The 26953-nt window shown below is 41.0% G+C and overlaps 1 protein-coding gene across 1 annotated transcript in view; it reads right to left on the minus strand.

Annotated features, from left to right (window-relative positions):
• ADAMTS20 (ADAM metallopeptidase with thrombospondin type 1 motif 20) overlaps positions 1-26953 on the minus strand; it is a 165741-nt gene that overhangs the window by 51852 nt on the left and 86936 nt on the right. Inside the window, exons 25-28 of the mRNA XM_006272240.3 lie at positions 26648-26812; positions 26124-26423; positions 25605-25766; positions 23391-23567 (exon numbers count right to left, since the gene is read on the minus strand). Coding sequence (XP_006272302.1) covers positions 23391-23567; positions 25605-25766; positions 26124-26423; positions 26648-26812 — 804 coding nt within the window. The remainder of the gene's footprint in view (positions 1-23390; positions 23568-25604; positions 25767-26123; positions 26424-26647; positions 26813-26953) is intronic.

Consider the following 26953-nt stretch of genomic DNA (forward strand, 5'->3'; position numbering starts at 1 on the left):
AAAGGCTGGTTAGCCACCTCCATGGGAGGGTCCAGGACAAACAAATCCTGCCATTTGTGTGGGGTACTGAACTAGATAATTCTTGAAGACTTCCAATTTACTCTATGATTCTGGCTCTTGCTTCAACTTCCCCAGGATGCCATCAGTATCATGGAGAGCCAGTAGGAAGAAGAATAAGCTATGATATAGAGGGAGTGAGAAAGGTATCAGAGAGAACAACTATGGCATTAAGAAGAAATTAGAGATGTTGCTGTACTTTTACATAGACAAATGGCAAAGAGCTAGCTAAGAAGCTGGCTGCTTGGATTGACAACTGAGTAGTACAACTACTGAGTTCTTACTAGCACTGTGCGCAGAGTGGCTGGTGGACACTGCAGAATACTATGTGCCTCCCATGACCAACAAGAAAGGAATAAGGATTATTGAACCCACTCTACCTTTTATGCTCTTGGGTAAGGAGGTAGAATATTAGGGGCAGGAATTTGATCCCAACAGATATTGCTAACCAAAATAATCTAAATTTATGCTGATGGGGCACATGTACAAATCTATATGAACAGTCAGTTGAAGAAGCAGCAACGGTTTGCTATAATTAGAACTATAATTCATATGTTACAACATACTGAAATATTCTACTTCTGAACAATTTAGAAATAATCCCAGACTGCACTGTTTAAATCTTGACATGGTCTTTCCAAAGTTCAGAAATGACCAGATCCAGAAACTGGGCTCAGAAACATGAGCTCTGAAATTCAAATCTCCAACATTCCTAAATGTTAAGAGCAAGTGTTCAGAGCAGGAACATCTCTCCTATGTATAGATGGGGTTAATTAACCTTAGTTCTTTATAGAAAAATTTTACAGCAATAGCTTACATCTTTTTTCTCAAGATTTTAAAGAAAGAGAAAAATAGAAATAAAGGATATAGGACTGAAAAGGATCTCTTGCATCACTAAGTCCAGTAACTTGCTATCACAGGTAGCCAACTCATAGAATTTCATTCATAAATATGTCAAGCTCTACCTTTAAACTCCCAACCTGATGATGGTTAGAAACCTACTTCTAATTTTCCAGCTTTCATCTAACCATTTACAAACTTTCCGCTGTGAAATTCTCCATACTAAGTACAAACAGGCATTTTGAAATAACTATTTTTGTTTTTATATTATATTAAATTCTATTTGTAAAGCAGCAAGCTCTGGAAAGTCTTAACTTTTAAAAAGAGTAATAATTAAGTGGCATTAGAATGACAGTATTTCAGCATTCACAAATTTTCAAAGATATATTTCTATTTACACAACACTTTTAAAATTCTGTATGAATTAAGGTTGTTCCTTAAGGAGACGATCCTCCAAGCCCAAAGAGCGACTATCCCAATGCAGATCAAAGGGGGCAAGAGTGCTCAAAAGCCCCCATGACTCATCAAAAGCATCCAGGAACGTCTCAAAGCTAAAAAGGAGGTGTACACCCAATGGAAGGGAGCGGCCATCACCAAGGAGGACTATACCTCTATTGCTCAAGACTGTAGGGGAGCTGTTAGGAAAGCTAAGGCAGATACGGAACAAGGATCAAGGACAACAAAAAGTCCTTTTATAAATACATAGGGAGTATGAAGAAGGCACCGGGTACTGTGGGGCCCCTGCAGGATATGCTAGGGATTCTGGTGGTTGCACCAGAGGAAAAAGCAGACCTTTTTAACAATTTCTTTGCCTCCATTTTTTTGTGCAGGGACTAGGACTCCCCCACCGAGATTCGGGACGGACTCAGGAGAGACCTCCACCAGGGTCAGGGAGAACCGAGTTAGAAAACTTCTGGAGGGGCTGGACGTGTTCAAATCAGCAGGTCCAGATGCTCTCCACCCCAGGGTGTTGAGGGAATTGGCAGGGGTTATCGCGGGGCCCCTGACATGGCTTTATGAGCACTCGTGGTGCTTTGGCCAGGTGCCAGATGACTGGAAGAAGACCAATGTGGTCCTCCTCAAAAAAGGGAGGAGGGAGGACCCAGGCAACTATAGGTCCATTAGTCTTGCTTCAATCCCGGGGAAGCTCTTTGAGAAGATTATCAAGGAGCACATCTGTGAAGTGCCAGTAGTGGAGATGATGCTCAGGGGCAACCAGCACAGTTTCATTAGGGGCAGGTCTGTCAGACCAACCTGATTGCCTTCCACGATCAGGTCACAAAATCATTGAACACAGGTGTCGTGGTGGATGTAGTCTTTCTAGACTTCAGGAAGGCCTTTGACATTGTCTCCCACCCCATTCTCATTAAAAAGCTAGGCGACTATGATATTGATGCCTACACAGTCAGATGAATAGCAAATTGGCTGAGGGGCCACACTCAGAGAGTGATGGTGGACAGGTCGTATTTGACCTGGAGGGATGTGAGCAGTGGAGTCCCCAAAGGTTCGGTCCTTGGGCCTGCACTGTTCAATTTCTTTATTAGCAACTTAGACAAGGGGGTGAAAAGCACCCTGTTTAAATTCACAGACGACACCAAGATTTGGGGTGAGGTGGGCATGCTAGAAGTGGGGGACAGGATACAGCTGGACCTGGACAGGTTACAGGGGTGAGCAAATCAGAATAGAATGGGATTCAATACTGACAAGTGCAGGGTGCTGCATTTGGGCAGTAAGAACCAGCAGCATACCTATAGGCTGGGGAACTCTCTTCTCGAAAGCACAGTGGCAGAGATCTTGGAGTCATTATCAATTCCAAGATGAACATGGGCCGCCAATGCAAGGACACAGTCAGTAGGGCTAATCACACATTGTCATGCATCCATAGATGCATCACATGCAGGGCCAAGGTGGTGATCCTCCCCCTGTATGCAACACATACAGGGGCCGCAGTTGGAGTACTGCGTCTAGTTCTGGGCGCCGCACTTCAGGAGGGATGTGGACAGCATTGAGAGGGTCTCAAAGGAGGGCCACTTGCATGATCCGGGGACAGCAGGGCAGACCCTATGAGGAGAGGCTATAGGAACTTAACCTGTTCAGCCTTCACAAGAGAAGGCTGAGAGGGAACCTGGTGGCCATCTATAAACTTAGTAGGGGGGACCAGCAGGGAATGAGAGAGACCTTGTTCCCCCGAGTGCCTCCTGGAGTAACAAGGAATAACGGCCATAAATTGTTAGACAGTAGGTTCAGACTAGACATTGTAAGGCACTACTTCAGAGTCAGGGCAGCTAGGATCTGGAACCAACTTCCAAGGGAAGTAGTGCTGGCTCCTACCTTGGGGGTCTTTAAGAGGAGGCATGACGATTACCTAGCTGGGGTCATTTGAGCCCAGTTTTCTCTCTTGCCCAGGGCAGGGGGTCAGACTAGAAGATCTGCAAGATTCCTTCTGACTCTATATCTATGAATCTATGAAACTGGCCAAGGGGGACCAGCAGGCTCTTGGAGAGTCCCTGTTCCCCTGAGCCCTACCGGGAGTAACAAGGAATAATGGCCATAAGTTGACTGACAGTAGATTCAGGCTAGATATTAGGAGGCATTACTTCACAGTCAGGGCGGCTAGGATCTGCAACCAACTTCCAAGGGAAGCGGTGCTCGCTCCTACTCTGGGGGTCTTCAGAAGGAGGCTGGATAATCACCTAGCTGGGGTCATTTGACCACAGCATTCTTTCCTGTCCATGGCAGGGGGTCAGACTTGATGATCTACTTAGGTCCCTTCCGACCCTACTAACTATGAAACTATGAAATACATATTTTATTTTTAAAATATTAAATGGAAATAATACAATGTATTTATTGTATACTCATGAGAAAGGCAGTATTTTACCCACCTGTTTATGATGTCTTCCATTTTCTTTCCAACCTAAAATATTCTTCATTATTTTTCAAACTGCTTATAATTATTCCCCATCCCCCCCGCCCAAAAAAAACCAAAACACTTATGCACAATTTCCAAGTGTTAAAATACATTTAAATGTTTGAAGCATTTCAGCTTAGGTTGATTCAGAAAGAAAATCTAAATGCCCATTCCTCCTCTCAACAGAAGTCAAAGGCACAGAACCACTGGAATGACCATACCAATAAGTCTAGTGGTTTGTCTAATGAAACAATGGTTATTACTAGGGACCTACTTAAACTGCACTTTTGTGATTTCATGGAAACTGTAAAAACTTCAGTTTCTGTGATCACTGCAAAAAACGGTGTTTACTGTGATCTCACAAAATCACCTGAAAAAAATAAAAACTTACTAAAAATAAACTGCTGGCTCCCCAGTGGTCCTCATGGTGGCTTCTACACAGCCTCACAGCCTGCTGGGGGGGGGGGGGGGAGGGGAGAAGAAGGGCCAGCTGGTAGAGTGAAATGAAGAGGAGCAGTGAAGATGGTGGCCACCCCCTTGTTCCTCTTCCCTGCCATAGCCTCTCTGCCAATCATTTGCATGAAGGGCAGCCCTCTCTACCAATCAGCGGAGAGGGATGGGCCTCTGGGGCCTCTTGGATACTCAAAGGTGATGGGTGGGGCCACCACAAAATGCCCATGAAAGTGGCTCTGCATGCCACAAGCAGGCCATGAAAAACCCTTTGCCTTGCCCCAATTTAAGTAGGTCCCTAGTTATTATTACCAGATTCTTTACTGAGAGAAGCAAGAACCACCATAAGGGACACTTATGAAAGTACTTGTACATTTTCTCTGTCAATTATTTGGTGTCTAATAGTGTAAAGTTTTAGTGATTATATCCCTTACATATTGTCATCATAGTTAATAACCACAGATATTATAGACATATAATATTTCATGTAATTAAGTGATATTTTGTGTAAATGAGAATCACAGGTTGATTCTGGATTCTGACTAGGATTTTAAAAGCTGCTACAGTGGGTTAGGTGTTCTGCTCCCCTGAATTTTACATGAATGTAGATATGTAACTCCCTTGGTCTTCTCCAAAAGCCCTAGGCTATGTAGAAGAGTTAGGTTCCTACTGGGTTAGTCGTCGCCCTCCTTGCAGAAACTAGATGCATATAAGCATTCACAGTCAATTTCTCCCCAAGGAAACATAACCCCTACAGGAAGATCTCTCACAAGAAAGAACACTTGTCTGCCCCCTTCCAGTCTATTCTGGAGAGGGAATAGAGCAGTCTGACAAAGCCCCTTTTCATTCTCCAGACTGATGGTTCCCCAGTTTGGGGAGCAGGCAAGAACAGAGCCTGCTCCTTGCCCCTCACCTATCTACTTTGTGGATATGTGTACAAGCCCTTGTAGGACATGACAGCGCAGCAGCTTGGAGGAAAACATGGAATGAAACCACTATTTGGAATAAAAATCTAATTTCCAACTCAACAATAAAGCCTTCTGGTTTTGACTTTTCGCAAAAAACATAGAAGGCTCTAAATCAGATCTGAACCGGGCATAGTTGCTGCAGTCACTGGATGCACAAATGGTGTACAGTATTAGGAGTTCTGCAAAATGTGACAGTGGTAATCCTGATCAGACTATGGATTACATAACAACATTCTGCCCTCTATACAAATTTGACAGTGACTTTGCAGAGATACAGTCCCTTTCCTCGACAGCATTAGACTGGTTAACTAACTTTAAACTGGACTTATAATTGTTGCTCCAAGTCAGCCATATGAAAGAAGATGACGACCTATCCACTCCCCAAACCAGGGTCCCACTGCTTTCCCCCTGTTCTTTTGGTCTGTTCCCACTGCAGCAAGCAGAACAGAAGAGCAGCTGTTCTCCCTCCTCCCCCCACCTCCTTTCTTGTTCCCCAGACCAGAGTCCTGGCTTGAAGAGTGGGCAGGAGGGTTTGCCTACTACTCCCTTCACTCCATTCCCATTGTGTTTATACATGTACTCTGGGAGTTGTGGGGGAAGCACTTTAATTAGAGTGGCTCCAAGAGCTGCTCTAATTGAACCACATGAAACATCTCGTGTATCAGTGTCCCTGCATTTAAAAATGGTGGCAGGGTCACTTTAACAAAGGTTTGTTCAATGAGCTTTAGTTAAAGTGCCCCTAATGCCATTTTTAAGTGCAGGGGCACTGATACACAATATGCTGGAGTCTGCTTGAGCGTGGTAATTATCACGCTCCAGCAGGCTCAATTAATCGAGCCTGCTCCAATGTGCCATAATTACAGTGCATCAGAGCAGCCCCACTGCTCATGTATAGGGGCCCCCAGAGACCAGAAATGGAGCAGAGGCCACTCCTCCCTGTTACCCTGACTGGGGTGAGCCCGATCTGGGGAAGGCCAGGAGAGTCTTTTCCTGCCACTCCACTCCCCTGGGGACCTGGAAGAGTGAAGCAGCCACTGCTTCCCACTCCTTCCCCAGATCAGGATTACCCTGGCCTGAGAAGGATGTGGGGAGCAAGGAAGAGGGGGCAGCTGCAAGCTGAATAGTTATATTGCTTCCTATCCCAGAGAGATTTCTACTGGTGAATGCCTGTTTGGGGCCACAGCATCTGTATAAAACCAGTATTAGTATTAATAATTTTTTGTTTTTTAATTTAATCAACTATTTTCTTATTTTTGTATTATTAAGAACATTAAATAGACATGCTTGGTTTTTTTTCCCTATGATATTTATTATTTGGTAGACTTCTATTATATCTCTTCTTATCTAGTCTCTTAATGAAACAGTTCTGATCTTTTCAAAAACTCCTCATATCAAAGGCTTTCTAGCAATTTAATATTTGTGTTTCCTATCCCTTTTACTTTGCTATATTTGTGAGATGGTAACAACTGAATACATATGGTCTGATATAAATCTAAATAATAAAAAGATCAATATAGGTGAAATTGTACAAACCACTGTCAATATAAAGAGATTAAAATACTGCTTTGTTTTCTGTGATGTTTTACACTAACTTTAATGAAAGCAGGATTAAGCCCTAATGTTACAGCAACAGAACAACATGCTTTGCAGCCAACATCTTTTAGTTTTGTTACCAAAAACATGCATTAGCTTGGATGCATCAGACTACCAGTTGCTGGTGTCGGGCCTACCTAAGGTTTCTCTTGACTACAGTGACATCTGGAGATTTCATTTTAAGATCAAGTATAGAAGCCATGACAAATTCCACAATATAACAACCTTTAATAATTTACAGAAAGGCATTTCTCAGTGGTTTTCCCCTGTGAATATAATGCCACTAAAAACCCATAGAAAGTCATTACAGTACAAAGATCTTGTAGTTTATGGTACTAAAATAATTTCCATATAGAAGTTAATTCATTTTTTTTCTTTAAAGAAAGGTGTCCAAACATTGAGATACATTAATAAAGCACATATTAAATATAAACATAGACAAAGCCACAAAATGTGTCAAACACAGAGGGGTTAAAATGCAACTGTATTTCAGAAAGACACCAAGCCACAACATAATAATTAAATTAAATTATCAGACATAAATTATAAATTAAATTTTAAACTATACAGACAACATGAGTATCAAAATGAAGGAATTTACTATAGGTTAAATAAAATCAATGCATATTAAACTTTACTGTAATTTGGAGAATAGATATATTGCTCCTTTTTAAAACCAAAATTGTGTTTAACTGAGTTAGTAATTCAGAGTCTGTTTTATGTCGTTGTCTGGATAGTGGCAGACAGTATCAGTTTTTTTCTGAAAAGGCATTTCTTTCTCCTATTTTTTTAAAGAATTAACAGCATATGCTCACATTGACGTTTCAGTCAATGGAGTGTTAAATAAACATGTTGCATCAATAATGAGGTATTCTGAAGTCTGACAATATGCAGCAGCAGTGGTAGAGGTATAAGACTATAGCTGGTTTTGAAAACCAAGATTTCTGATCCTGAATTCCCTTTTAATATAAAAGGAATATAAAGATATAAATACTCTTTACATGCTACAAAAATGAACATAGGCACTTTCATGATACATAACAGGATTTTCTCATTCAAATGAAAACAAATCAATATCTCCACTTACACAGTCTTGGTTTGCTTCTGCTCCTATAGAAGTCAATGGGAGTTTGGCATTGACTTCACTGGGAGAAGGACTGGAACCTCTATTTTTAATGGTCTACATCCATTCCCTAAAGACAATATGATATTTCTTCCACTAGTGCAAAAAGACACGGTTCTTCAGTAGAACTCTTCTTCAGTTCATAACTAAAGGGAAAACTGCAATGCTAAAGAAATCAGCTACCTTTGTTTCATAGCTTTACAATTTGCATCTGAATAGGTGTGTCTTCACATACAATTAATACAAAACAATAAACTCTGGACCAGTTTGAGCTGGAATAAACTACTCCTGGGTGCAGTATCTACATGTGCACCTGGGACAGCAGCAATTTTTGCTGGGGCAGAGCAGTTTATGCCATGGCCTCTCAGCCCTGGGCTCTGGATGGCGGTGTTGGAACTAGATGGGGCACAAGGGTGTTGAAAGTGTGGAGCCATATAGGTAGGTGGCAGGTAGGAGTCTGGCCCCCAGCTGGCCAGGCTGACAGAGCACAATTTGCACCCACAGTCAGCGTCTACACATGTGTTTAATCACAATAAATTATCTCAGCATAAGATGTAATAGAAGTGATGCTAGTAAGAAACTTTGAAGCATAAAGCTACCATATAGTTCCTCGCATACCACATAATACCAAATAAGACATGCACCTTGTTTTGTGGAAGGCAGAATAAAGATTTTTTTCCCCCAGAGTTACAGCCACATAGAGCAAGGACAGAACTTGATCTTAAAGCTACTCATCCTCCCTTTCCTGCTTAGGCAAAAGAGTTTTATCAACTCTTTCTCAGATGAACTGTCAGCAGTTCTTAGCTACTCAGCCAAAAGCTAAAACTTTAGCGGCTGCTGAAGACTGGACTCTATAGGTGTGCCCAGGATTCCGAAAGGAACTAAAAACAGTCAGTGTAACTGTGAAATAGGAGAAGAGAGGATAGGAGTAACTAAAAAACAGGAAAATTGGCAATGTAAAGATAGCTTGATTAATGAAGCATCAAGACCATTAGCAAGGAGAGAAGGTCTTTAACACCTGTGCAGTGAAAAGCAATTAGCAGGCATCAGGTAGATCAGGGCAACATATAGCCCACTGGATCCAGTCTACAGAGCCTTGGGGCTTTGCTTATGCCTACACCTGGCTCATGTCTAAGCAGCAGGGAGTTGTAACCCTTGCTACTGCTGCTTCCCTTCCACCTGTCCCTGCTAGCTTCTCCCTGGCTGCAGCATGGGCTCAGCTTCCAGTCATTGAGGAACTACACTGGAGCCAGGCAGCTGGAAGCTGAGTCTATGCTGCTACTGCTTCTCCTTCTCCTTCCCCCCCTTTTCCCTATCATCTCTCAGCTGTGGCTCAGAAGCAGCAGCAGGTGGATGCAATTTCCAGCTAGGTAGTGGGGCCTGGATGAAGCAGTAGTAACATGAGTGCAGCTCTCAGCTGACAGGCCCTGGTAAAAGTGCAGGCAGAGGCCCCTAGCTACTTGCACATTACAGAAGCCACCTGGTCTGCGTCAGACCAGAGCCAGGCTATTTTGTCCCATGGCTTGAAAAGGTTGCTGGCCATTATAATGAGCTAGATTATAATAAGCCATGAAGTCAGTTGACTCCCTAAGCACAGTGCCTGAATAGAAGTGCCATTGCTGCTGTGGGGCAGCTGGTTTTAAACATTGGGTTTAGCAAGAATCAAAGCTGGGTGCACTGCGCCTGTGTACCCTACCTGACACTGCCTCTGCTGAATGCCACTTCTCCTTCCATGCTGCTGGAAGTAAGAGAAAAAAAGGAAGCAGCAGCAATCTGACTATATATCCATGCTTCTGTTCTAGACAGAAAATCAGCTTCCCCATCTAAGACACACACCCCAATTTTGAAGGCTAATTTTGCAGGGAAAGGTAAGTATGGTATGTGAGTAAATATGGTAACTAAACAGCAGAGTTGATGTTCCCATCTTATACATAGACTGCATGTGTAACTAGTATTATTAGTATTGCATTTATCACTACTTTCCCCATAATATGCCACCAGTATGTTGAATGCTCCCATAATACATAGATTATACTAGTTTAGTAAAAATCTTTATCTTACATTTCTAAAAACAAAACTATGACTGGCCATAACTGATAACATCCAATTCAGAACTGCATCATCCCTGATAACAAAGGTATGTGCGCACAACATTTGATTCAGATTGACTGTCTGTTAATATCATCTGGGAACAGTCTCAAGAACTTTCTAGTACTTCAAATATAAAAGTTGATTTAGAGGACCTTTTCTTTTTTTTAAATTATATGAGAAACTTTATCTACCCACTACACCAAGGGTTGGAAGCAAGATTAATGTGTGACCCTTATTACAGTTCTCCAAGAGCTGCAGAAGCTCTTTGCACAGTCAGTATTCATTGAATGAAATTAGGCTTCAGAACAGAAAAAGAGGGCTTCAGAATAACTGGGCACATCCACACATGCACTTAAATGCACATTAGCCTATTTTAAGCTAACGGTGTTGCAAAAATACCGTGCACTTTCACTAATGCACATTAAAATAGGCCAATGCACCTTTTTCTAGTACCTCACAATGGAGATACTAAATGTAATGTGCATTACCAAAAGTGCATTAATGAACGTGTAGACACATTCATTGAGAATTAGATTATGAGGGTCGGAGTTAAATTCATAAATGATAAATTGAAAAGAATTGGAGTTGTCATATTCCAGTATGATATACATTACAATATAAATTACATAGAGAGAGGCTACAGATTCAGACCAAAATTTAAAGCAAGAAAAGCAACATAGCCAATGCACTATGTTTAAAAATCCTTGAGAAAATTAGTCTTTTTTCATTAAAACTTATTGACTAGTTTAATACAGAAGGTAGAAAAATTTTGAAAAACCAAAAGCTGATGCCTGATTATTTAAGGCAGTGGCTTCCTACTCTGGAACCCATAGGAGGCAACATTTCCTTGAAGATACGGATGTTACTCTTTATAACAGCAGTATTTCCTCAGCAAATGTGATGGATTGAGTACAGAGAAATGCGTTCCCCCACTACAAAGATGCATGCCACATTTTGTTTCCCTTCTTTGGTATTCTATGTTAAGGCCCTGAGGCAGAATAGCAACTCTATTAGGGCCATCACTTTAGTGGTACGTAATTTTAGAATACGGTTATGTCACATTGAAGTTAAGCATACAGTTAACTGTTACTTTGAACAATTATCCCTTAAGCTAAAGGGATGCATTTAAGCTTAAAAGTCTTCCTAAATTAGTAAATCTCATATTCCAATTAAATATCCTCCTTGAATTTCATCCCTTGAGAAGTACAGCAAGCAGCTCTACTGTCCTTTCAAACCACTCATCAAGGCAAACTTACCCGTGAAACGTGCTAATCAGCCCCCTTTCTAATAATTCTGGTGCAGTCAGATAATGTTTGTAGAACATGCTCATTCAGGCCTCTAAGTGAAAAAAAAAATCTTTCAGACAGTAATATCTTCAAGGATGCACATCTCCAGCATGATAATAGTGCTCGTTATGTAGGTAGCTAATGCTCTTTTACTTTGTTTGACTAAAAAAAATGAGCAGTGAGGCTGTCCCGCAGGTACCTCAATCCACTGCTCTGGAGCACTTCAGAAACCCAGGTCTTGAGCACTGGCCTCCCTGAACATCCTAGCCAGTCAATTTCCAGAGTTTATGCACATACAGAACAGACCTCGGTGGTGGGTTTGGTGATTAAACCCTCTCTGTTCCTGTGGTGTAGACATGCCTTGGTTGTCTTTAGAGTGCAAACAACTCATTGAGTTCAGAACATAGTGCAGCAGCCATGTTACCTTTCACTCAAAACAGTAACATATTTTGTATTCACTTAGGAGTGAGATTGGAGTACTCACCTAAAAAGTGCAAGACCTGGGTTCTGTACCCTTCTTATATCCTTCACCCCATCTGCCAAAGAAGTCAGTCAGTGGGCAGCTAAGAACTTAAGAATCATGGGGCCAAAAGAACAACAAGGAAGAGGACACATGACTGTAGCTTACCGGTCAGGATACAGATTGTGATGGGAAACCATGCTTTCAGGGTGATTTTAGATTTTTACCCAATAACCGTCTAATGTAAAATGCACAGGTATTTTAGACCTTCATAGAGTTTTAGAAGGTTGCCTCTGCCATTGCAGAGATGAAACTGGATAAGATTAAAAAGAAAATATCATGAATGTCTGGGACAAATGTATTCCTGGTATAATTCTACTGAAATGATCAGTTACATCAAGAATGAAGTTAGCCCCTAACATCAACACAGAGATGTATAGTTATGTACCAAGTAGGGTGGAAAGATTTTATTTATACTTTTGACTTTAAGAGTGTTTTGTACAGATGCCACCACCAGAGGGAGAATGTATTTATATTAAATATTTTACTTTAACATCAAGAACATTACAAAGTTATTACTATAATTGATTTGTGCCCCCCCTCCCTCTGCAAGAATAGCTACCTATAATTCATCCAAATGAACCTGTCCTGTGTTTGTATTTTGGAATAAAAACCAAACAAAGAGAGAGACATATTCAGCTTTCAGTAAAGAAGGTTCACTTGGAAACTTTTGCATAACTGTCAAGTGTAAAAGGGCACTTTTACCATGAACAAGTATTTTAAAATACCGTATTTACTTGTATATAACCCTCACATTTCTTCTAAATCAGCCCCCCAAAATTGGGTGCTTTTATTAAGGAGAGAAGCTAATTTTCTGCCCAGAACAGGAGTCCCCTGCTTTGATTCCAGCTCCACAGTGCAGCAGCTCTGGTATTACTACTGAGGCAGCTGAGGGAATCAATTGACTTAATGGTTCATTGTCTTAACAGCCTACCACTCCAGGAGTTTTAACTACTGTCTCTCCATCTTTCCTTTTTAATCGGTCTTCACATTCCACTCATCAAGCTAACCTTTCTTAGTACAATTTTGCTGTCTGCTAGTGCTCCTGGTCTCTTCTACTACTTCACAGCTCTTTTCAAAATCATATGTCCCTCCAGAAGCAAAAGAAGCACTTTCAGTGCCTAGGGCATGGAGGGAGGTAGCATTATACCAACCACTAGACATGCAGAGTAGCAGGAGGGAGTGGAGTCTTACCTGACAGGGCTCTCATCACCTGCATGCCAGCCGCTGCAGGAGCAACATGGGCTCATACTGCTACTGCTGAGAAACAGCTGGCTGCCCCTGGTGCCCTGTGATCTCCCCCTGTTAGCCCCCAGGTGTATGGGTGTACTTCCAGTGACAAAGACTCCTGGGGTAGGGGACATCATTCCCAGAGGACTGGAAAAGGGCCTATGTGGTTCCTATTTTCAAGAAGGGGAGGAAGGAGGATCCGGGTAATTATAGGCTGGTTAGTCTCACCTCTATCCTTGGGAAAACCTTTGAAAAAATTATCAAGGATCACATTTGTGGGAGCCCAGCAGGAAAAATAGTGCTGAAAGGCAACCAGCATGGGTTCACAGCAGGTAGATCCTGCCTGACTAACCTTGTTTCTTTTTATGAGCAGGGCACAAAATGCTTAGATGCAGGAATCGAGGTAGATGTCACCTACTTGGACTTTAAGAAGTCCTTCGATACAGTATATGATCCTATTCTCATAAACAAACTAAGTGGCTGTGACATAGATGATTACATGGTCAGGTGGGTGGCAAATTGGCTTAAGGGTCCCACCCAGAGAGTGGCTGTGGACGAGTCGGTATCGACCTGGAAAGATGTAGGCAGTGGGGTCCCCCAAGGCTTGGACCTTGGGCCTGTGCTATTCAATGTCTTCATCAGCGACTTAGATAAGGGCATGGAGAGCACTCTGTCCAAATTAATGGATGACATAAATTATGGGGTAAAGTTTATATATTAGTGGGAAGGGACCAAATCCAGGCAGACCTGGACAGGTTGGAAAAGTGAGCGGAAAAGAATAGGATGCAGTTCAACAAAAACAAGTGCCAAGTGCTGCACTTAGGGAGAAGGAATCACCAACACACCTATAGGCTAGGGGATGACCTTCTCAGCAGCACAATGGCAGAAAGGGATCTTGGAGACATAGTTGACTCCAAGGTGAATATGAGCCGTCAATGTGATGAAGTAATTAGTAAAGCTAACCACACTCTAGCATGCATTAGCAGGTGCATCACAAACAGGTACAGGGAGGTGATACTTCCCCTCTATGCAGCATTGGTCAGGCTGCAGTTGGAGTACTGCATCCAGGTCTGGGTGCTACACTTTAAAAGCAATGTAGATAACCTTGAGAGGGTCCAGAGGAGGGCAACTCATATGGTTAAAGGCCTTCAGTTAAGGTCCTACAAGGAGAGACTGAGGGACCTGGATCTCTTTAGCCTCTGCAAGAGAAGGCTGAGGGGGGATCTTGTGGCCATTTACAAATTCATTGGGTAGGGGGGGCAGTACAAAATAGGAGATGCTCTGTTTACCAGGGCAACCCTTGGAATAACCAGGAACAACGGCGACAGACTGACAGAGAGCAGATTTAGGTTGGACATCAGGAAGAACTTCTTTACGGTAAAGGTTGCCAGAATCTGGAATGGGCTTCTGAGGGACATGGTACTCTCCCCTACCTTGGGGGTCTTTAAGAGGAGACTGAACAAGCACCTGACTGGGGTCATATGACCCCAGCACTCTTTCCTGCCCAGGGCAGGGGGTTGGACTCAGTGATCTATTGGAGTCCCTTCCAACTCTAACAACTATGAAACTATGAAATCCTGTGTCCCAAATAAGCTGTTGGGTGTAAGGCTGCACCTGCTGCAGCATAGATTCCTCGGGGGAGGCAGCCTTATCGACACCCCCTCTAGAGCCAGTGTCCACAGCTGGTGTCCTGCTCACTCTGACCTAATTACATTACTGGGTCCACCTGTGCAGACCAGTCTTTAGCAGAAGCTAGAGTTTAGATACGCAGGACAGGGAGAGCGAGTCACCTAAACAATGGGCTCTGTCCATGCAGCTATAACCATGGAAATATATATATTTCCTTCATTCTGCCTTTCAAAAACAAGGTGTGTATTATATTCAGGAGTGTTATACATGGTAAAATATGATAGCTCTTATAGATTCTTTGCTCATTTTTCTCTGTATGAGTTCCTTACTAAAAGTATTACACCAACAAATAAAAGGATATGATCCCTAACTACCAATCCTACAAGTTCAGCCTGAGGCCTGATGATCTTTGCATCATTAACGCTTTTGGCTATTACAGTGCCATATAAGAATTCTGCAAATTAATTTTAAAGATGTTTAAACCTTAAAAAAATAAATAAATAAAAAACACTCCACTTCTATTCTGCAGTATTAACAGTAGTTAATACTGTAAAGGCTTATAGAAAGTCAACAGCCTTTATCTGCAGTTTATAGAAGTAACAGACATTTCAATAAAAATGTTTTCTTTTTTACACAGTTATTTTATGGAACAGAACTACACTTTATTGAATCTTAGTAATTTTCAAACAAGAAGAAATAGTGGTGAAACTGAACTAACACTGTTCCTTTTTTTTCCCATATACAGAGGGTGAATCTACATGTGCAATTAATGGGAGCCAATAAACTCCAGTGCATATCAGAGTTTATTGCTTCTGGGTGCCACATTTACACATGCGCCCAGGACTGTAGCACACTGATCTGAATTGGAGCAGCCCCAGCTGGCAGGGGGTCCAAGGAGGAAGACGACCATGTCCCCTGCCCTAGAGGAAGGCAAAAATCCCCAGAGTCCATGCCAGCCTGACTGTGGGGTGAAATTCCTTCCTGATTTCAAACATGTTGATTGATCTGAACCAGAGCAGAGGAGCACAACCCACTAGCCAGCAACTGCTTAGTTACTTAAAGTCCCAGCAAGACCATCAGCACTTCCCATTCAAAATCCCCAGCCTTAGCTGCAGCCAACACTCAATGCTTCTGGGCAAAGTGAACCTGTGTACCCCTCCCCCCCCCCCCGCCACTTCCCCACCCCCCAAACCCATAGCAACAGGCAGACGAGGAAAAAAATATTCCCTGGCTCTGCGTGACACACAACAAACCCCAGAAGCATGAGATACTCAGACATCCTCCATTCTGCACTGCCACCTGGGGACTGTAAACATCACTCCACATATCACACACCCTGACTAGATAGCCACAACCGCCCTTTCTATGATTCTACCCCTTCTGTAAACATCTCTCGGCTCTTTCAATCTTACTTCATAACAAAGTTGGTTGCAGACCTCTGCTTCATTCTCCTGTTTCTGAACATAATCCTTTCCGATTTCCACCAGCTCTGGTTTGCAGAGCTCTTTTTATGGTCTCTGAGCAATGATATATAATGTTATCATAGCTAGTTTCAAATACCAATGGGTATTTCATTTAGGTAATAATTTTTACTATTGAAGATTAGTTTTATAGATATCATTAAGCAATACTTTGTTTGTTTAATTCTCCATTGCAGTACACCTCTTGGAGCATAAAGCAGCTTTCAAGCCATCTAACCAGATGGTGGAGGATTAAGTCTGCTGTGGTACAAAACTGGCACAAGACTTGTATACTGCCTCAACCCATGTTGGCCGTTTCTCCTGATACAGTGGAAATGAATGAGGGAAAGATCAAGGAATAATGGGGATATACAGCACCCTGACCTGACAGACTTGAATCCCAGGTTTGAGATATAGAATGATTCATTATATCGGATAGATCATAATACAGAATGAAGGGAATGAGGTTAAGAAGTTGTTAATACCCAAGATATGCAGGAGGGCCCTGATAAGGACCATGCATGAGACACTAGGGGAAGGTGGAGGGGTGCACTTGGGGTATCATGAAGGAAGGGAAAAACTCCGCTTATGGCTCTAATGGCCTAGGGTCTATTGAGAGGTCAGGGACTTCTGCCAGTCATGCCTAGATTGCCAGCTTGGATTGCCAACTTGCTTCGTTGATGATTATGCCACTGTGGGGTGGGGGAAGAGTCATAGGTATAGCAAAACCTGGAAAAAGTGACCAACAGGATATCAATACATACTAGTCATAATGTATTATTCCACTTGCTACCCAGAGACAAACTCCTAAGATAATGCAGGAATTACTGGAAGAACTTTGCTAAAATAGGTATTTCTTGAGAGAGAGTATCAAACCAAGGAAGTAACTTTATGTCTAGGGTCACAAAAGAACTCTGTGAAACTTCAAAAATAAGCTATATACAAGTCTCTATACCATCCAAAGACAGGTGGACTAGTAAAGTAGTTTAACTGAGCACTCAAAAGGATCTTGAAAAAGTGCATACAGAAAGACCCCTGACATGAAGGCCAGTTGCTGGTCCCATGAATGTTTCTAATAAGAAAGGTTCCATAGGCCTCAACAGGATTTTCAACCTTTGAACTATATGTTTGACACCCCTGATTTAGCTCATTTAGTCTTCTTCTAAATCTTTTTATGCATGAGGATAGAAATTTATCAGGAAGACCTAGGTCAACTAACACAACTGCAGAATCAGTCAGCCAAAACTTCTGGTCCAACAGAGCTAAATTTGCTTTTTTTTTCATGAAGAACATGGAATCAGATTCTAGCTAGTCCCTTAGTAAGGGGAGGGTAGGTGTGGGGCAGCCAAAGTAAAGATCCTCCATTCAAGAATAGCTGTCCAAGACTGTTACAAACAGGTTCCTATGAGGACGCTCTAAATCTTAAAAAGGCACTTGCAGTAGGTAGAGTGATGGCTTCAACCCTTCAACCAAATATACACTAGTCAAGAGGACTAAATAGTTATACACTAAGGAGATGGGATATAAAAATATACTGAATGTACCAGATAGACCACATTTCACTGAAGAGCTTGAAGGAGGCATCCTGCTTCTGAGGCAAAATGCCTCTGGTACTGCTTTGGAACTCTACAAATTCCCATCACCCCAAATAAGGGGCATGCCAAATATATACTGTCTAGTTCCTGGTGACCAATAATTCCATGAATATGGCAGTTATATCTCAGTTTTAAAAAGATTTTTTAAAAGTTCACTGCAGTTTTGTGCTACATGTCCTACATCTCAGTGATACTCCTAACAAGTGGGATCAAATAACAAGGTCACATAAATGCTTCTCTTTTTTCATCTTAAAAGTGCCATTTTATATTATATGACTACTTTTGAAGAATTTAAATGTATTTAAATCACTTGGGATATCAAAATGAACATCTTTGCAAAATGGCACTATAATGTGAAAGCCTCACTTCAGAAACAGGCTGGCTTGATGGTCCATTGGGGTTCTCTTGTGGTTGCATGGCCAGCTACAAAAAGCAGTGCAAGCTGCATCAACCAGAGAATAAGCTGGCAGCAGGGGATCTCAGGTGACAAAGGGAATTGGAAGTTAGGTTCAAAATTGAGGATGTGCTTAGCTTATCACAGTGATACAGTTACCGATAAATATTAAATTAAAGTGTTTACAAGTTATCCCTAGATACTCAGAAAATGCCTAAAAAAGACATCTCTGGACATCTAATAATAAAACTGAAATTCTGTTTTGCACAGTGGAAGAAAAATATATTGTAAATTACTAATTAAATCATCTGTTTCAAAGATTATAAAAGTATAGTATTTGAAACATTTTAAATTCAAATTTGAAAACAACTTAATGTCTCTACTGTCTTTAATTAGAAAAAAAATTAAAATAATTTTATGAGTTAAATAATGCTTAATACCACTATGATTATAGTCCTGCTCATAATGATGTCACTGTGAATTCTACCACAGATTTCAATGAAAGTGGTTTATCCTTTTTCAGTAGCTGCCATTAATCTCTTTACAGTTTTGCATAATGCCTAATGAATATTACTGGGCATCCATAAAATAAAAAATATTATACACTGTATTTACTCAAATCTAAAACAACCCTGAATATAAGACGACACCGTCAATAATTAGATTCTCTATATGGAAAATTTATAAATTTGTTATAATTTTCCAGCTACAGAATCTAATTATTGCAGGTTTGCCTTGAATTTGTCCTCCTTGTACTGCTAAAGCACAGAAAATAACCTAGGGCATCAGATAGCTCCCTTATCCTCTGCCCCCACTCCCTAACTTCTTCCCCCCTGCTCTCTCTGAGCATATGGAAGTGAGGGGCAAATTTGAAAACACTGGGCATGTCTACTTATGCAATTAATGTGCAGCAACAAATCCCAGTATATATTGATCCAGAGTTTATTGCTCCTGGGCACTGTGTTTGAACATGCTCTCAGGAGCACACCATGTTAAGCCATGTCACAGCAGCCCCTGGTCCATGTGTAGATGCTTAGACATTTCCTGTGGAGCTAATCTCATGTAGATGTGCCCACTGACTTTGAAATAAACATACCTATAGTAACTTATATATAGGCAAATTATTACAGGTGCCCATAGACTTTGTTAATCTAGAATTGATGCATTTCACCTTTTTTGAAACTGCTACAAGCTTTAGCACAGGTATTCCATAAACACTTCTAAGCAACACTTTTGTATCTACTTGTATATAGTAAAAGCCTAAATCCAAAAGGTTCATGTTTTACCATAAAGTTCACTGGGCTGGGACCCAGCAGAATCTACAAGTTTTCAAGCCATAGTGACCCTACAGCTCAGCACTGCTTAGTACGTTTGTGAAATACAGATACCCCTGACAAAGGATCCATATGCTAATTAGCCCTACACTGATGACTGGAACCAGGTGTTTGTGTCAGGAGTCTTGGAAGCCTCCAAAAACTTATATGCACATGAGGCATAGAGCAGCCTCATCCAGCTTTACCTCATGGAGTACAGGGCCATGCTAATCATATGCACTAGACAGAGAAGGATTCTGGATGAACTACTTGGGACCCCATTTGGTGATGTTTGCCAGACAGTAAGGGCTGGTAAAGAAACAGGGATCACTGCAATTGGGAAGAAAGGAGCATCTCAGCTGTGGGAATGAAGAGGAAGTCAACATGTATTCAGTGTAGTGGCTCACCAAGACTTGAAAAAGAGTTGGTGCTAAGGTAGATTGCACATAATGGACAGTAGCATATATTAGCATAGAGTGTGTCTGAACCCCCACATCTCCCAGGAGCAGGGGAGACACCAAGATCCAAGGGTTATTGCTTCTCAGCCTCTTGTGGTTAAAATCAAGTGTAGTAGCTGGGCGAAATAGAGACAACGGGGCTGAGAACTGCTGCCAGGGAAAGAGCCCTACCTATAAAAGAGGAGTGGGTGGGAAGAAAACAATAAAGTAAGTCAGCCTTATCAATTCTCACTGAGATCTGTGCCAGAAGCCAGCACTGAAATGAAGCTGCCTTCATTGGCCCAGGCCACTGACCCGAAAGTTAAAAGCCCAGGGTTCAGACAGGTTAGTGCCCCAGAGGGACGCCAGCATGAGCAGATGCTCGTGCTCATCATGCAGAAGTGTAGTGATTTACTAGACTCCTAGTCAAGGAGTTGACTGAGTTTGATTGAGAGGAAAGCAGACAGAGAAGCTTGCTTCAAGCTACGAGCCAGCAAATGAACATTACAGGAGGGCAAAGAGAAGCCTGACTGGTGAATGAATGCTTCTTGGTGTTGCCCTCAGGGAACAGAGAATAGGGAACTTTAAAGAGACCAGATTATGGGAGTGCAGTTTCCCCAGCAAGAGAGCAATCTAGTGGCCAAGTCAAGGGACTGTGTGAGGCAGGCTCAGGCTCACTGACTGACATGCTGATAAGCTAATCACAAGCAGCTGGCTCAGACACTTAGCTGGATATCAGCTAATGCTTAGAGCCTTGTGAGTGAATTGAGAGGGAATATACCCTGGATGTCAGAGAGGGAAATAAGAACTGACCAACTATGGAGAAACCCATGATAGCTTAAGAAACATCCAACTAGTATGAGGACAGATGGTGACAGTCAGTGGGCATCATGAAAAGTTTATGGAAGTAGAGTGGATGATTTAAGCAGTCACCGTATTAAAGTACCTTTGAACATCTGGTGTGGTAAGGGCAGGGTATAGGGGTTGGTGGGGAGCCCTGTGAAGAGACAGGAAGACATAATCTGGTTGCAGTGAGATTCATTAGGCACACCTCCCAATATTTACTTTCTCTTTTGGAATTTTATTTAACATGAAAGACGTGGCAGGAAAGTACAAAAGAGGACTATCAGATACTGGGGAATCTGGCTGCAGCTTATACCACACATTAGCCTGAAAAGCTTAAATGCACCTTTTACTGGGGCATCAAAAGGAAGAGGGTGGCAAGATGAGAAATATACAAGGGAAAACAAGTGGGAGTATGGGGAATGCCAAACAGAGCTGTTTATTTATACAACATTCATCAGAATGTAGATGGTGGGGATAAAGGGGGAAGAGAAAATGGCAGGCTTTTGTCAGTACTTAACAGGAAAAGTCTCAAAGACATGGGAAAGAGGGAAGGAGGGATGGAAAATGCCTTGGGCTTGGACACCCCCTGCCCACTATGCAAGAGCAGATAAGTTTATAGTACAATATGAATTGTTAGAAGGAAGCCTGACGAAATGGGAAAATAGTAAAAGCCTTGAAAGGAATGTAAGGGTCAGAGGCAAAATAACACAAGTGGGGAACCTGACCGAGAGTCACTCAGCCAACCAAAGTGTGGAAGGGGATGTGGGAAGCACAGGCAAAGAGGGAACATGTAGAAATTGCGTAGATGGCAGTGCAGAATGTGTTAACGGTAGGGTAGAGGTAATGAAGAAGGAGATTACACAGATCAGAAAAATGCCCAAGGAAAAACTGAAACCAAGAAGCCAGTTTGCCACTTGTTTTGGGAGGGCAGGTATGCAGAGAAGGTATGGAAGAGGGTGGGGAGGTCTGCAAGAGAACCCAATGGAGTAATGTACTGACATACAAGATGGCAATGCACAGACTGGACCAAAGAGAGAAAATGAGCCAGCACATGAAACTGTTGATAATGTGCAGGAGAGTGGCCATCTGGAAGCCGCGGACCCTGCTGGTGCACACCACGAGAAAGCGTGCATCTATCAATGCATCTCTATTGACAGAGATGAAGACAAGCTGGGAGCAATGAGTGCAACGAACAAGTGGAGATTAAAAGATTGGGGAACACTGTTCTGGGAAAATTCTGAGTGGGGGAGGGGGACCAGGGGGAATAACAGCATGGGTTGGGAAGAAACCGGTAAAAGCATGACAAGTAAGGCCATTTGAAGAGATGTAAGTGGTAAGGGAAGCCTGTTAGGCACTTATATGAGAATCGGTATAGAAATGTTAATATGATGTGAAATAAAAGGCAATGTTGATTGTTTAAAATGGATAAATCAGAGGAGGGGAGATGTTTCTGGTAAGGCTGTATGAAAACAGGAGGCAAGTGATGCCAGAGGATAAGCAGCACATAGATGGATGAAACAGTAGATGTCAAAAGATATAAATGAAGAGATTCCATGTTAGTTTGGGGAAATGTTTTATGTAAAGTGATGTAAAAACTCTTTTGTTTCTAATGTGGAGGGGGGAGAGAGATTTTGATTTTATATATATCTACCTCTCCCAGGACCTGAACAACCTGACCTAAGCTTCACAAATCCTCCTTTAAATTGCAATCTTATCTAATCTATTCTTGCAGTAGGTTCCTATCAGTACCTCTGCCCAATGTGGGTCATATCTTTTATAGTCATGCTCAGCGTTGGCTGCATTTAATCAACTTCATACTTCGTTTCCATTACTGAGCACATGTTGCTTCTGGCAGCAGTTTAGTGATAGCCAATATTTTTAAAGAGGTTTCTGACTATGCAGTTATAAGATAAGGGACTTTTCCTCTGTGCTGACTGTGGAGGGAAACCACATCTTATATTTGAGTAAATACAGTATTCTCTTAGTAGAAGGTATAGTTTGATTAATTCAGTAATATTATGTGAGAGTGATAACTGTAAAGTTTTTAATGGTAATAACTATATTTCATTTTGCACTTTAATAAATGCTGACATAGAAACTGTATTATAATTACATATACAATTATGCAAAGACAACTTTAATTAGCCGTTGTTAAATTTAAACTTTATATACAATATTTACATGTAATATAGACTACAATGTTGAGTGATGCCACAGTAAGTAAAATATACCTGTGTGTGAGATTTACTTGATACTTAAATGCATCTTATTAGAATATATTGATCTATATACAAGTATCTATATAAATATATAGATAATTCCATGGTATAAATTAAGATATTGAATTTAAAATTAAAATCCCAAATTGATTTCTACTTCTAAAAAACATAATAAGCTGCTACTTACCAGTAAACACTTGGACGATAAGCAAATCAATTTTAAAATTATTCTTATACTGCATTGGAGCAGGATACTGCTTCCACTGAAGTCAATGAAAGTTTTCCCATGTCATTTATGGGCAGAGGCAAAATTTTATTAAAACTATGTTGGGTACATTTCACACACAGCTTTATTTTCCTGTGATCAAATAAAAATACCACAAAAGAAACAAAGAGAGAAAATGAAAAAATAGTGAATACTATCGTACCGATTTCCATGGTCCCCGATGCCATGAAACATCACCAGGACAAGAATGCACATTACATTGTGCTATATGTGGTGGCTTGTCTAGAAGTTCACAGTTTTGATCACTCAACATTTGGCCATTAGGAAGTTGACAAATCACTAGTCTTGTCTTTATTCCATCTCCACATGTTTGAGTACACTACAACATAAAAAAATGTGGTTGAACATTCTTATTGACATTGTTTTCATGTACCGCTAAGCCAAACAGTTATTTATCAGTAAGTTGTCACTGTTATTTAATACTTGTTTTATGTGAATGTCTGCTTGCCCCCAACACTTTGTTACCTCACTATAGTAGATAGTCTACCCACAAAAAATGAACATGGCCCCATAAAAAACTATTAAAAGATAAATGCATGACAGCTACTCCAGGCCAACTGCCATGTGCACACCTTTACCTCCCAGTAAATGAAAGTTACTTCCTTTCACTGAAGCGTAAGCTGCCAATGGTTAGTTTTCATTTATCATGGGGTAAGAAAATGCACACAGAGTTGTTACAGAATTGGTGACCTGCTATAAATCCACAGCATTGTTTATCTCATGGTAACATGTTCATGTCCATTATGTGTCGGTAAAACATTTACTACTGGAGAGTCAGGTCCAAAGATGCATAAAAAAAATCATTCAAATTGTATTGTATTTCCCCTATCAAAATACAGAATTTGAATGAAAAAACATCAACATTGTAAAGAATTCAAAAAATGCTGACAATCTTTACATGGTTAGTGTGGTACCCAGGACTGAAGAAAAATGAAGGAAATTAAGTGAATGGAGTCAATGACAGAATTAACCCCAAATAGAGTTTCTATTTGTTTCAATTGTACATGTAGTGTTTAGAACAAAACATATGGTCACATTCTGTATTGCTCATGCATTTGATAGAGAACCACTTCCTTGCTTTCAGAATTGAAATAATTCACAGATACCCGGGCAATTAAAGAGGTAGAAGTAACCAGACTACTGGGCCTGTATCTTCCAAAAGTCATCTTATTTCTTCCTCTAAAATACCATATCAGGTTTCTTTGACTCACTTTTATCTCTAGGATATCACTTTCAACATGGGGTTATTTTCTTCCATGCTATCAATTTACAGCTCCAACTCAGTATTTTTTTCTATCTACCCTGTCCATCACAGGCAGTGAATATAATACTTTGTGTTGTAGTATTGCTGTAGTGTTATAGTAATCACGATGGTCAAAGGAATACGCAAGAAGCCAGACTTGTTTAGGTAGTTTCTTTTATTGGACCAGCTGTATAATTTGCTGCTCAGTTTTACAGTACAGGCAACCCTTGCCATTTGTGGGGGGATACATTCTCGTATCCATACACAAATGGCAAAATCCGTGAATAAGGCACTGCGTTCATAAACGCAGTGCTCCCGGAGGATGGGGGGGGATGGGGGGTGGGGTGGGACACGGCTCCGGTAATAGCACAGCGGTGGCGATGGGAGCACGGCAGCAGCAAGCACAGAGCTCCTGAGGAGCTCCTGTAAGTGTTTAAAGTGAATTTAAAATACAGGTTCAGCATTCGAGAATATTTGAAATGGCAAATGCCAAACCCATGAATAGTGAGGGTTTCCTGTATATTTCCAAGAAAATTTTTCACTTATTTCACCTTCTTGTATCCACTTTCCTTATGGTGGCCATTAGACAATGATTTTTGTGGCAAAGCTTCTCTCATATCTTTTTGCAATGGAAAATAATTGTATGTCATGCCTGATTCAAGACTCTACTGATGTAAAGTGCTCATTTAAAGACATTTTTACAATAGTATCTAATTAGGTCAATGAATAATGTTTTCACTGAACTATTATTTATATATGTGGCAAATTTAAATATTTGGCTTTTTTTTAAGATTAGTGAAATATTTACCCTTCCACTTAATAAAATACAGTTATGTCAGGGGTTGGCAATGTTTTTGGGCAGAATTCCCAAAACACCTGCAACCTTGACTTGTAAGATGTTGGTGTTGGGGAGGACGGTAGGAGAGCCATGAGGGGCCTGATTCTTGTTGTGGCAGTGCATCCCCAGCCCCTTCCCCACTGTCCACCCCAAGCCATGCATACCAAGCAAAATGTCTTCATGTGCCACACATTGGCACTAGTGCCAGGGGTTGCCTACCCCTGAGTTACATACTAAATCTAATAGCTGTTTTAAAGTAAGTAAAATAATCGTACTTCTCCCCAGTTCCCATAGTTCCATAGTGGGCAGGGTCCAGAATCACAGTGCCTCGATTCTGGTGGTTTTGTTGCCTCATCACAGTACCTAGCACTTCGTCCGTCCTCATCTTGACATACTACAACCCGATGGTGGAATCCACGTGCACAAGTACTAGAGCACTAGTAAAATAATATGCAAACATATATCATTGTCAGTTGTACGGGAAACTCAAAATGTATAATATATTCCTTAAAGTTTGAAAATTGGAAATTTGCAGTGAAGTATAAATAAAAAATTCAACCTTGTAAATATCCACCAAAGAAAATTATGTTTTCAGTTATAAAATTTTACTTTAAAAATATTTGCTTTAAATAAAAATATACATTAAATATACTAAATATGTATAGTACAACAAAGCAGGTTTCAGAAATATTCAGAAACATTCAGAGATTTCAGACTTGTTAAAAAAGGTAAGAGAACACAACACTTCATGCTGAATTATAAGCATAGTTAATAAATTTTAACAATTTGCTTACTGTTCCCCATGGTCCTGTTCTCCACTGGTATCCACTGACAGAAGGATGACTCCATTGATTTATATTCTTTTGTGGATGATGGCCCTTGTGGAGTGGAGGGTAATCAAGTTCTGGAAAATGTCTTGGATGGTAATTCGTTTTAGGAATCTGACGATAAACTGGCAGGCACGGTGGCATGTTACACTCTTGTTCATGAGCAGGCCGGCCTTCAGGATCACAGTAATTCTCGTTGATTTGTTGATGGTAATGGACGCAGACAACTTGTCTTGTTACTATTCCACTATCACACGTAACTGAACACTGACCAAAAATTAACCCAATATTTGTGATGCAACATCAGACATCAGTAACCAAAGACATTTATGTTTTCTTTTGAAGTAAGAAACAAACTTATTTTTTTCCAAAGTAGGGACAGTATCTTCATCCATTTCTGTATAGCATTTAGCACAATGAGGCAGAAATCATAATTAGAGCCTTTGGTCACTAATATAATAAAAATATTAAATGAGAATGACAATACTTACAGGTGACCAATTTCCAACTTGCCAGTCTCCACATGGACTAAAACAGCTTGAAATATCAGCTGGTCTCGGTAAGTGTGCACAAAATGATTCATCAGCAACTCCGCCATGAGCATCTCTACAACTTACATAGCGAGCCTGACTACCCTTTCCACATGATGCAGAGCACTATGAAAGAGAACAATACATGTAGATCACATTTTATTTGATCAGAATACTCCAAATTAACTTGCAAAAAAAGGCTTAAGTTTTACTATATGAGGTCAACACCAATCTAATTTGGTCTCAGAAGAAAATGTGTTTAGACAT

The sequence above is a fragment of the Alligator mississippiensis genome, chromosome 4 (genome assembly GCF_030867095.1).
Source record: "Alligator mississippiensis isolate rAllMis1 chromosome 4, rAllMis1, whole genome shotgun sequence".
Lineage (NCBI taxonomy): Eukaryota > Metazoa > Chordata > Crocodylia > Alligatoridae > Alligator > Alligator mississippiensis.